The sequence below is a fragment of the Xyrauchen texanus genome, chromosome 3 (assembly GCF_025860055.1).
Source record: "Xyrauchen texanus isolate HMW12.3.18 chromosome 3, RBS_HiC_50CHRs, whole genome shotgun sequence".
Lineage (NCBI taxonomy): Eukaryota > Metazoa > Chordata > Actinopteri > Cypriniformes > Catostomidae > Xyrauchen > Xyrauchen texanus.
Genome location: NC_068278.1, coordinates 42,517,726 through 42,529,788, shown reverse-complemented (window position 1 = coordinate 42,529,788; position 12,063 = coordinate 42,517,726). Strand labels below are relative to the sequence as shown.

General features: G+C 35.6%; 1 protein-coding gene across 7 annotated transcripts in view; it reads right to left on the bottom strand.

The window, feature by feature from the left end:
- The window catches only part of LOC127624161 (splicing regulator ARVCF-like), a 244,611-nt gene that overhangs the window by 183,152 nt on the left and 49,396 nt on the right, over nt 1–12,063 (bottom strand). For 6 of the 7 annotated variants that reach the window (XM_052098852.1, XM_052098861.1, XM_052098886.1 and 3 more), the window contains exon 2: nt 4,273–4,352. The exons of the other annotated variant lie outside the window; for it this stretch is intronic. Coding sequence is in view for 1 of the 6 variants with exons in the window: in XM_052098877.1 (XP_051954837.1) it covers nt 4,273–4,314 (42 nt within the window). In the remaining 5 variants the exon portion in view is untranslated. The remainder of the gene's footprint in view (nt 1–4,272; nt 4,353–12,063) is intronic. 7 annotated transcript variants of the gene reach the window in all.

Sequence of the window (12,063 nt, the reverse complement as noted above, 5' to 3'; positions counted from 1 at the left end):
GTACATTCTCTCATCATTTACTTAACCTCATGCCATCCCATATGTGCATGACTTTCTTTCTTCTGCTGAACACAAACAAAGATTTTTAGAAGAATATTTCAGCTTGGTAGGTCCATACAATGCAAGTGAATGGTGGGCAGACCTTTCAAACTCCAAAAATCACATAAAGACAGCATAAAAGTAATCCACACGACTCGAGTCTACATCTATGTCTTCAGAAGATATTATGTGTAGTTGAGAAACAGATCAATATTTAATTTCTTTTTTACTATAAACCTCCACATTCACATTCAGAATGTGAAAGTGAAATTGGAGATTTATAGTAAATAATAAATTACATATTGATCTGTTTCTCACCCGAAGAGATTGCATCACTTTATAAGACATGTATTAAACCACTGGAGTCATATGCATTACCTTTATGATGCCTTTATGTGATTTTTGGAGCATAAAAAGGTCTGGCCACCATTAATTTGCATTGAAAGGACTTACAGGGCTGAGACGTTTTTCTAAATACCTTTGTTTGTGTTCAGCAGAAGAAAGTAAGTCACACAATTCTGGGATGGCATGAGGTTAAGTAAATGATGAGAGAATGTACATTTCCAGGTGAATTACCCCCTTTAAGTGTATATGCTATATGGAATACAACTACAAGGAACTCAGAGTCTTCAGAGCCCATCTTAATGTAGACCTGAGACCGTTTCAGTGATTAAATTATACAACGATTAGCTATATAGCTCCAATTTGCACAGTTTTGAGCTTACCAAGTCATGAGTGATAATGTCAACATTTAAACTTCTTCAGGGTCCACATGTAAAGAGGCTTCTGCAACTTTAAGTATTAGACTACATTAGGCATTTTCCATGCATATCCAGTCCTGGACCAAACCCTGTTTGAAATTTTTTAACATTGTATATGCTATATGGAATACACTAACAGCCATACACATGCCATACAGTACTTGTAGAGTGTCATTGCCACATACTTGAGAAGCATTCAAAAGAAAACAGCAAACCACAGATTTACATTGCTGTTCCTAATTGCAACACAACTTTGGAATTGCATTCCTAATTATATTCAACAACTACTCCAACTCACAGTGATGACATCTACTGTAAAACAACAACACAGAAATTAATAGGCTAAATGAGGTAAATGCACTGGCCTGGCACAGATATATGAGTAACATGATTCTAGTGTAAATAAATTATAGTTAAAATAATCCAACACATTAACAAGGGCCAGATGTATAACCTCCAATGTAGAGTGACAATGACCGCATTCCTCCGTGTCAACAGCAGATATTATTTCTAAATTCCAAAAGGCCAAAAAATTAATTAGCCTCTTGTGAAACAGAGTGATTTATCATTGTTTACCAAAAAGCAAACACTAAACAAGAACTAAAGCATATTTCAAATGAAGAATAATGGACTACATTTTTCCTTCCTCACAGTAAAGACTGGATCAAACTATTCCTTCAGCTCATACATTACATAAACTATGAACCGAGAGCAATGTCAATACCTCTGAAAAATTTTTCACCAGCAATGCTTTAAAATTGCACTGCATTACATTACTGTTATAAAAAATAAGCCAAAAACTAGACAATGGTCTTTTACATTTCTGCTCAAAATCAACTTCAGTCATATGTTTGAAAACGTGTTGTGTCAGGTAAGAAAGAATGTTTTAAAATGAGACCAGTTAAACCTGAAGTAAACAAATCATAAAAAGACCACTTTCACAAAATGCATCACATTATTCCACACATAGTTCTGCATTGCTGAGAAGTGTCTCTTTAAATCAGTGATATTTATAATTGTTTATTCAGCCAAATGCCAAAAACAGCTACTGTATTGTAAAACGGTATTCTGTAACAAACAGCCACAAATACAAATAGGAGCTTTTGTATTATTAAGGTCATTTGCTGTCCTTTATTCTAGAGAATAATGCACTCTTAAACAAAGTTACAACTTAGACTTTTTGAACTTAACTGTTCCACCATGAACTTTTTAACTCTCTCACTTGTCTTTTTCCGCTCTCTGTTTGCTTGAATCTTCTGTTTGTGAAGTTTTTTCCTTCTCAGTTTATTTTAGAAAAACATTGATGTTTGGAGTTTAACTATGCACAGTGCCCCAGTTTGAGTTCTATTTAGGATTTACTGCAATTAACTACATTTAAACAAAAGAAGTTAATCTCAAAAAGATCCTTTTGGTTAATTTCATGATGCAACTCAGGCTCCTATTTACATGCAAGGTTTGTTAGCCTCAACAAACAAGAGGTTTTTTTTCTTTTTCTCAGAAATAGAGAACTAAATTAAATTAATCGCTAGCATCTAAAAGAGATGTTACACAACCTAAGAGGTGCAGGTCTTAGAAGTCTTGACATGCCATTTAGCTGAGGTTATTTTGGAAACAGAAATGGTTTATTCTCTTTGAATGGTAAAAACATCCATTATAAAAAAAAATTGCCATATATGCCACACAAGCATTTTCACATTCATTAGAATTTTAATTTCGTGTCCTGGTGTTTATTATTAATATAACGGATTCATTTATTCATGGATTTTGATTCAAGTGGTAGCCGCATTGTTTCCGATTCGTGTGATCCAAACATTTCCAATAACTCCAATTACAATAAAAGTGTTGTAAAGTCCAAAATTCACAACATGTTTTTATCTAACAAAATATTCTGCCTCAAACCATGTTTGTTGGCATTTAGACTTTCAAAAAGATTTTCACTGTGGTGAAAAAAGTTGCTGGACACAAAGCGAGTCACACAACTTCCGGGGCAGTCTAGCAGCTTATATATAATATATATATATATTTGTATAGTCTAGCACCATTATGTATTACAAAAAAGATCATATTATGTAGGCCTATCTGCGTTCGCTTGGCGCACCGTTCTCCATTTAATCAATATTATTCTATTTTATTCAAATTGAGGATTTTGTTCGAGGATTTTTTTATTTTTTAGGGTGATGACGTCATAAAACATGACGACAGACATTAAAAGCTTCATTCTAAAACCTCAATAGAACCTTCAAATGTAAATATGACACGAAAAATGACATTTGGTACAGTCTAGTATGAACGGTCAGAATGACCACTATGGCCATCCTAGTAGTTATAGAATTCCTGTAGTTCTAGTGTTAAACCAGTCTGCTTTTTTATTCCAACCATTACTCCTGGTCTGAGTCTTCCATAAGTATTTAGTTCACAAGTAGGTTTATGTCCAACCCAAGTTTAATGGTGCAACGCTCAAATATTTAGCAGTGCATAAATTGTGACTTAGTGCCCATTTACGCCACAACTAGGCTAAATTGTAACTTACGTATGGCTGGTGGGACCGGCCACTGGGCTGCTAACATAAAGTCTCAGGCCAGTCCAAATGAATGATAACCAATTAACTGAATAATCCTGCTCCATCCCCACTGTACTCCTAAGCATACCTGTCAACACTCCCGTTTTTCCCGTGAGTCTCCCCGTATTTCACACCCATCTCCCACCCCCCTCCCGTTTTGTTATTTCTCCAGGGAAACTTCCATAATTTGTATGGCCCAAACCTCGTTATATGAATAAACACATCAATATATTATTCCAAGGTTGTCCAGTTGCCAGATCTTGTATGAAACGCATCCTACTCATACAATCGACACAAATCCATTTGTGACCTCAACCTGGCAACCTACAACCCAGTTGCGCTGTTGATATTTGCGCAGTTAGTAGACGCGGGAAGTTGAATCAAGCATCACTGGTAGATGGGAGGAGAAGACTCAGGTGGTGCTCCGGCGAAAAAAACTAAATATACATGTAAATTTAACAACAGCTGGACAGAAGAATTTAATTTAATATCTCAAAGCCATATCGACAATCACGCCTTTTGCAATTTGTGTCGCACTGATTTTAATATCGTAACTGACAGTGGGATAAATGACATTACTCAGCACATTAAATCAAAACGGCACAATGTGTATGCATTTACTGCGATGGACCGGCAACCTGTCCAGGGTGTCCCCCGCCTTTCGCCCAATGTTAGCTGGGATAGGCTCCAGCCCCCCGTGACCCTGTACACAGGATAAGCGGTTGACAATGGATGGATGGATGGATGGTGTATGCATTTAGCCTGCCTCTGCCATCCAGCAAACCCCCCCCCCGCTCCGGCTCAGAGGTCATCCGGAATTTGGTACCCAAATGTTGACCGGTATGCTCATAAGTACCAAGTTCATTGTTTGCAGCATGTAATAGAAGATCAGTACTCTCAATTAAAGCATACCTTAGTCTGTGGAAAAAGACCCATATAAATGTCCCACACCATCCACAATGGACCTTAAATCACTATAAGCACTGCTGCACCTGAAAGACAGAACAAAGGGCAAACTGATTTCAGTAAGGGTCAGAATCACTCTTTGGGTATTCACAAAACATTCCAGTAAAATGTGGTAGAAAAGACAGACAACCATTAATCGGCCGATTCATAGAATGTTAAAAAAATGTCTTAGTTGGCACAGACATAGAGGCCAAAGTATAAAATGAATAAATCCCAGATTTATTTAATTTTTTATTCAATACTAATCAGAAAAAAGAAGATTGGACATCATTGGAAAGAAGACATGGGACTTTAATAATTAAACAAGCCTGAAACACATCAGGAACTCATATTTTGAAATTTCATAGACTTACAATGCTCTATATTTAATGTTAACCAAATTATCTTATTATAGTCTACACTATTATTAACAATATGAAGATGAAGACATGTATGTGCTGATGAGGGACGTTGCTAAATGGTCACATTTTTCTTTACATGTCCTCGCTTCAATTTGAAAAACATATTTTCATAGGAACACTGAGAAAAAAATTATAATAATAATTTTATATATATATATATATATATATATATATATACACAACTATTGCCATAGATTTTTGCTGATACCGATAGTTCCAGAAAGCAACTTTAGGCACAGATTAATCAGTAAAAACCTATATATTAAGCTACCTCTAGTTTTATAGACCATCATGTGAGCTTCCTGATGCACATAGGCTGCAGTCACACTATTCAGGCAGGTTTATGAGAGTCCCCATCAGAGAACGAGTACTTTGGATCACCAGAAAATTACTACACAAATCGAATTAATTAATTAATTAATATGACATTCTTGTGCTAGTCCTCAAAAATATAAATTTTGTCGTGTTTGTCTTGTTAAATCTGATCTTAATGTTTTTAAAGTGTGTTATAAATCAATTTGACTTGGCTTTTAGAAATGTGAAGTAGGGGAAAGCCAGATTATGTACCTGAACCACATGTCAACTGGTCTGGATGAGGCGGTTACATTTATGCAGACACAACACAAAAGCATATGCAACTTTTGAAGTAGAGATAATTGAATAAAATGTTTTGAATTGAACGTGCAGATCTAATATGGCTACACAGAGTGCATTAAAGTTGCCATGACATGACATTGTTTCTTGATCTTCTGACATAGAAGTCACTGTACTTTAAAAACATACTGTAAGTTTCAGAACTCAAAACTTTCTCTTCACAGCAAAAAGATTCTTTGTTAAAACCAAGCAGCCAAAGTGACTCATTTTGTACTTCTTCAACATTGTGATGTCACATTGTGGTAGAAATTTGCATCTGACCACCTCCACAACAACACTGAGATGGCAAAGAGAGAGCAGGTCAATCCAGAGCAGAGAGCCAATCGTAACAGTGGGTGTTTACTCTCAAGTTTTAATGAAGAAGCAGCACCAAAACTGACAGAGGGTTAGAATGAGAGTGTAAAATGATCATGGTTTGCAAATACACATCTGTTTTTTGAGCAAAAAAATCTTTTAGATTATTATTATAAGTGAACCTCAAAGAACATATTATAAAAAAGGCATGTCATGACCCATTTAAGAACTAAATAATTATGTTCCATTATTTTGTGTAACCGTTATACAGTACCAGATCAGTAACAGTTGAAGAATGTAGACTGTTGGTCAGACTGAAACAGATGTTATTTAACTGTAGATATCAGTAATTAACAGTAATTAATAACAGTAATCTGTCAATGGGACAGAACCTCACACAAGCTTATCGAATCATTTGATCATTTACATGCATATGGAAATGGCAATGGTCTATGCACATCTGTCAAGCTCATACTGTATTTTACTGTCTGCCACATTTTAACTACAGATAAAAAGAGAGCAAGAGAGAGAGACACAGTATTTTAGAGCAGTACAAAAACATTTAAATTCAGTTTTACCATCTCCTCTAATGCCAAATGAAATACTAATGGTTTGAATGTGTAGCATGTTGTGGAGCAACACAGACAAAAAAAAGACATAATTTGTGGGTAGAGATGAAAATGTCACCTTTGTTTAAAATTGTGATGACATTTACAATGTTAGTGAGAGATATAAAGGATAACAATCACAGAGATATAATACAGAACCCAAATGCTGCAAAGTATAGGGATAGTGGGATTGGGGCTAGTTGTCACCATTTTTACTCCAGTGAATATTTTTAGGGTAGGTTTATTTTGCTGCTTTAACCAATAGCTATTATATATATATATATATATATATATATATATATATATATTCTATTTAAAGAATAGAATTCATAAAAGCATTCTAATTTAAGAGTGTTTTGAACTGGGAGTTTGAAACCAATATACCAAACCACTGCTAAAGGTGGCTTTTTTTGCATTAACAGTTACAAAGAATTTGTGTAATTGGACTTGTCACAAAATATTAGATATAGATATAATAGCTACGGAGACATGTGTGAAAACTAGCCCTGGCCTCCCCTTCATAATCTAAATAGCATCTCAGTTGTCCAAAATTGCTGTTATTTAATGTAATTGCGATATTCTAGACAGTTTTGTGGACTTCTGATAACTCAAATGAAAGAGAGCAAATGATGATAATCTAAATTGACATTTTTAATTATTTAAAGAACTATGTGGTCACAGGAAGTCCATGCAAGGGCAGACTATTTTTGTAAAAATTCAGAGAAAGCAAAAACATTTTTCTATTTCAACCCAAACATATATTTTGGTTTTAGTGTACTATGCACTTATTTGTATTATTCAGAGATCAGATGTGAGGTTTCAGAGGGCCATAAAAGAGTCATATGAGGCTCAGCCCACAGAGAAAGCTTGAATTTCACTGACACACAACTCAAAGCTTTAACTGTACACACAGAGCAACATTCTTCAGCTATTCTGTGGTCTCTTGTGTTATTTTTGGGCATCAAGACTATAAGGCTTCATGAAAATTCATACTTCAAGAATTTTTCTCCATTGGGACGCATTGATGCACACATTAGTATGTTCGCTTACACGCAAACGCGCACACTTCTCAGCTAAAAGACTAGACCTGAGGAAAACTGAGACTTTTTGTAGAGTTCCTTTATAAAAGTTAACCCCACACTTCCTACATATGTTTCAGAAAATGAAATGGAGGTTGAGAAATAATGGCCAGTGGGTGGAACTGATTAATACAGGGGGAAGGGGGAAACATTTATGAGGCATCAATCAATTAAAGTCAATTGGTCTGATGGTCTAACCAAGTATTGTTAAAATGACAGCTCACTAACAGAAATGGAGCAGAGAGGGGTCAGAAGCCCTGCCAAACATTGTTACAGTCTGGTAAGCACCTGGGAGTTGCTCATCCGTATAGACCAGACACCAGCAGGGAGACAAAAACCCACATGTGAAATGACCCCCTCCAACAAGAGATGTGAATTTCACGAAACCTGACAAGAACTTGTAATATTTCACCCCAAATTGAACAGGGACTAATATATTCACTTTATAAGCATCCACTCTATTTTATTTATTAAATTTCAAATCAAACTGAATCTTTCAAAAAACATTAATACAATTTTGTTACAGACTACACAATTCACAATACCCCCCACCCTTAATTCCCATAACAAATCTCCATAAATGTTATTAGGCAAAATAATAATAATATTTAAACTTTATTTGGAATTTGTTTAGTTTGTTTAGAATTTGGAAAGAAAATTAGCTTAAATTGTCATGGGGGGGGCAGGACATATTTTTTTGTGGGATTACCCCGCTTGCACACACAGGACAGTAATAAAGATGGACAACATAACTTATTTCCCAGATGTAAAACGTATGGATATGCTTAAACTCTAAAATAGAACTTGTGAGAATATATGCTAATAGGCTGCATGATATGTGTTTGAGTTTAATAAAAAAAAAAACCAATATGTCCAAAGTTTGGAATACTGCTTCTATCCTCAAAGAGAACAGTTTAAATAAAGCTTTGTTCTTTGTAGTGTTAAACCACACACACACACACACACAAGACGTGATTTCAATGGGTCTCTCTAAAAGCAGGACTGACTGAATATATGCCAGTTCTGTGCAATGGGGAAGCAGATTTATCCCGTCCCATGTGTCCACTATTATACTTTACAAGAGCTTCTCAGTCTGCTAGAGAACAGGAATTAGATTCACTGGGTAATTCAACATTACACATACAAAATATAAATGCTAACTGTTGAAGTGATCCACCTCTAATTTGCTATATCATTCTGTTTTTTTTACTTCAACATAAAAACTTCAAACCGCTTTCATTATCCACTGAGAAAAACTTAGAGAACAGAACACTGACATTCCGTTCATAATACAATTTGGCTTGTTCTTTCTAAGAAGTCCAGCATTCTGGCTGAAGGAGGATGAATAAAAAAAAAAAAAATGCAAGATGTGTATAAGATGAATATCAGTTTATTCAAATTACGATGAGCCAAAAGAGATTAATAAACATCAGCCTTCCCCACACCTGTGTGTAAACAGTACAATGACAATTTAATGAAAATACTCACAAGATCTCATTATTTTGTTTAAAATGGACAGGTTTGTAATTAAAACAAAACTTCAGTTCATCATCTCTTCTAAAATTATCTTTATCTTCAAAGTCAAGATATTAATTCAATTTACGAGAGAACTGATTGAACTCTTAACCCTTTTCCACATATGATCAAGGCACCCACCGACAGAAAAATTAATCGCCCCCTATGTATCCTCCATTCCAGTTTTCACACAGCCATAACCAACACATTGTCAAGTTTGGCCTCAATCACGCACGCACACACACACACACACACACACACACACGCACACACACACACACACACACACACAAACAGACACACACACACATTCCAAACCCTAACTGATCCTCCAAATGGCTTGATTTGGAGAGTGGCATCTACACAGCAGTGGTGTCTCTTCAAATACCGATCGCTCAATGAAAACAATACACTGTGTCCAATCCGCATTTGTGGAGGCCTAAGACACCGTCTCGCAGGGTAATCAGAACTGAGCCGAGAAGGAAATGTTAATGAGTTATTCTTTTATTCAGCAGTGACAGAAACAGTGTGAAAACATTAATGGCCAACAAAAAAGAGAGAAGGCAGAAACTGTGAGGGGAAATGCACCATGCGTCTGTAAAAGCGGTTTAAGTGAGGAAAAGCAAAGCAAAAAGAGCGATGCTGGCGAGGAACAACATTTTCTGAAAATTTCTGTTAGGTTTCGGATCATCCTCTCCCTTCAGTTTTACAAATTACTCATTGGTGCCATACTGGCACTCTGATTAGCAGAAGTGTGTATATACGAAAAAGCTTCTTTCGCTTGCAGTAAGATCAGTGAGAATGAAGGGAAGCAACAGCGCAGGAAGTTGAAGATGAACCTTGTTTGAGTTTCCTTCCTTATCCTTTAGTGACCTTGCAATGCCAATAGAGATAACAGGCCCATAGATCTCTCTTTGCTCAGTGTTGAGGATGCCCAAATCGCGCTGCTGATTGCCCCACTTTTGCATTTATCTATTTTATTAAAGTCTATCAGTATGTTCATTTTCATAAGCTTTTGTCAGTTTGTGAGTCTTTATTATGCTGTGTGAAAACACCATACAGCACCTTTAAAGGAATGTTCCGGGTTCAATACAAGTTAAGCTCAATTGACAGCATTTGTGGCATAATATTGATTACCACAAAAAAAATATTTTGACTTGTTCTTGCCCTCCTTTACAAAAAAAAAAAAAAACACTAATTTAGGTTACAGTGTGGCACTTAAAATGGAAGTGAATGGGACCAATCCATAAAAGTTAAAATACTCATTGTTTCAAAAGTGTAGCCACAAGACATATGCAATATGCATATAAACATGATTATAGTGTGATAAAACCACTTACTAACCTTTTCTGTGTAAAATAATTGCCAATTTTAGAACTTTGTTGCCCTGAGACTATAATGTCAATGAATCCTAACAACCTAAAATTACTGTAAAAATTACAATTTAAACAACTTTACAGCTCAAATAATACATCAGTTTTAACATAAGAATTAATGTAAGGGCATTTATAAAATTATAATCTTTAAATTTTTGCCTTTTAATCCCCAAAAATTACCTCCATTCACTTCAATTGTAAGTGCCTCACTTTAACTTAGATTTTTGCTTCTTCTTTTTTTAAAGAAAAGGATGGGCAAGTTGAAATTACTTTTTGTGGTAATCAACATTGCTGTCAACTGAACATAACTTGTATTGAACCGTGAATATTCCTTTAAGTAGATGCCACTGAAACACATTATCTGTATCAGCCTGCTGAAATTGTATAATTTTACTGCATGCTTTCATTAGCTGGCAATCCCTTTCTGACTTAATTTGTAATATTGTTGCAATTAATAGCAGTTGACAAGTCAAATGATTTGCTGGGGCAGTAGATAACTCAATAATGATCTTATAGAGAGTTCTAAAGAGGGCTGTGAATGGGAGCACTTGCAGAATAACAGGCCAGCACAGCAGTTAGAGTCAATACTATGGATGTTGGATAATAATGCAACATTGTTGTTGTAGCATGAACTGGAATATGTGCCAGAGCCCAGTTTGCAGTGATTACAGCCAATCAGACTCAAACAAACCCTGGCAGACATGAATGACACATTCATTCATTCTCTCGCTCTCTTTTTTTCTATCAATCTCAAACACATACACACACAGCTTTGTTTTCAATTTATCATGATGTCAACTGATTTTGCAGCATGTCAGCTTTAGCAACATACAGTTTCAAGTTTACTTGGTCTATGAAAAGGGTATATTTTTTCTCAGAGATTTGAACTTTGTAACTCACTGGTGCATACTGCTGCAAAATGTCATGTGGCATAAGAGATTTGTTTTTATTTAGCCTATAGTTAAATTGAATTATTGTCTTTGTCTTAAAGTTTTCGATAGTAGATAGTAGATCGTTGATCATTTAATCTTTTCTTACTGTTAGCTTTAAAGCTTGCACTAGCACTACCAAATGGAACTGCAAAAATAAACTTTGATTTCAAAATAGCTTTCTGAATCAGTCCCCGTCTGCCGTTGGTCAAACAAAGAGATGGTGCCTCCCAGTGCTGGCCCTACCTAATAAGCAACACAAGCAGCTGCATGGGGTCCCCTGACAGCCAGGGGGCCCCCATAACAGGTTCAGTTTAGCCACATATTTGCATTATATCCATGCCGTTAGTCCAATGTAGCTTGTCAGAACTACTTAAAAATATTATATAAATTGTTGAAGAAAAGGCATAGCAACATTAGTATGTCAATTTGACATGTGCTCATTTAAGGGACTGGGGTGGCAACATTGGTATGGCAGTTGACTCTGTGTGGGCAGTCGTTTGAGTTCGCCTCTTGCCAATTTCACTCTTCTCCTCAATATCAATCTTATGTACGCAAAGAAAAGGTGCGCCTTTGGAGTGAGTGTCGTTTATTTAAAAAAAAAAAATTAACAAAAAAGGTGCTAATGAAATGTCTGAGGGGAGTGTCATATACTGAAAGTAAACCCGATGTCCTCACAGTGATCGATAATTGTAAACAGCAAAACCTTGCCTTAATTTGGTAACTGAATTGTCATTAATTTGCAACGTCTTTAAATTTCATTAAAGATGTTTATTCATTTGTGCTAGTGATTATTAGAGTGTTTAGTTGGTTTAAAAATATATATTCTTTCATTTTTGTTAAAAACAGTTATACCAGTGTTAATAAACTTTGACAGTTGG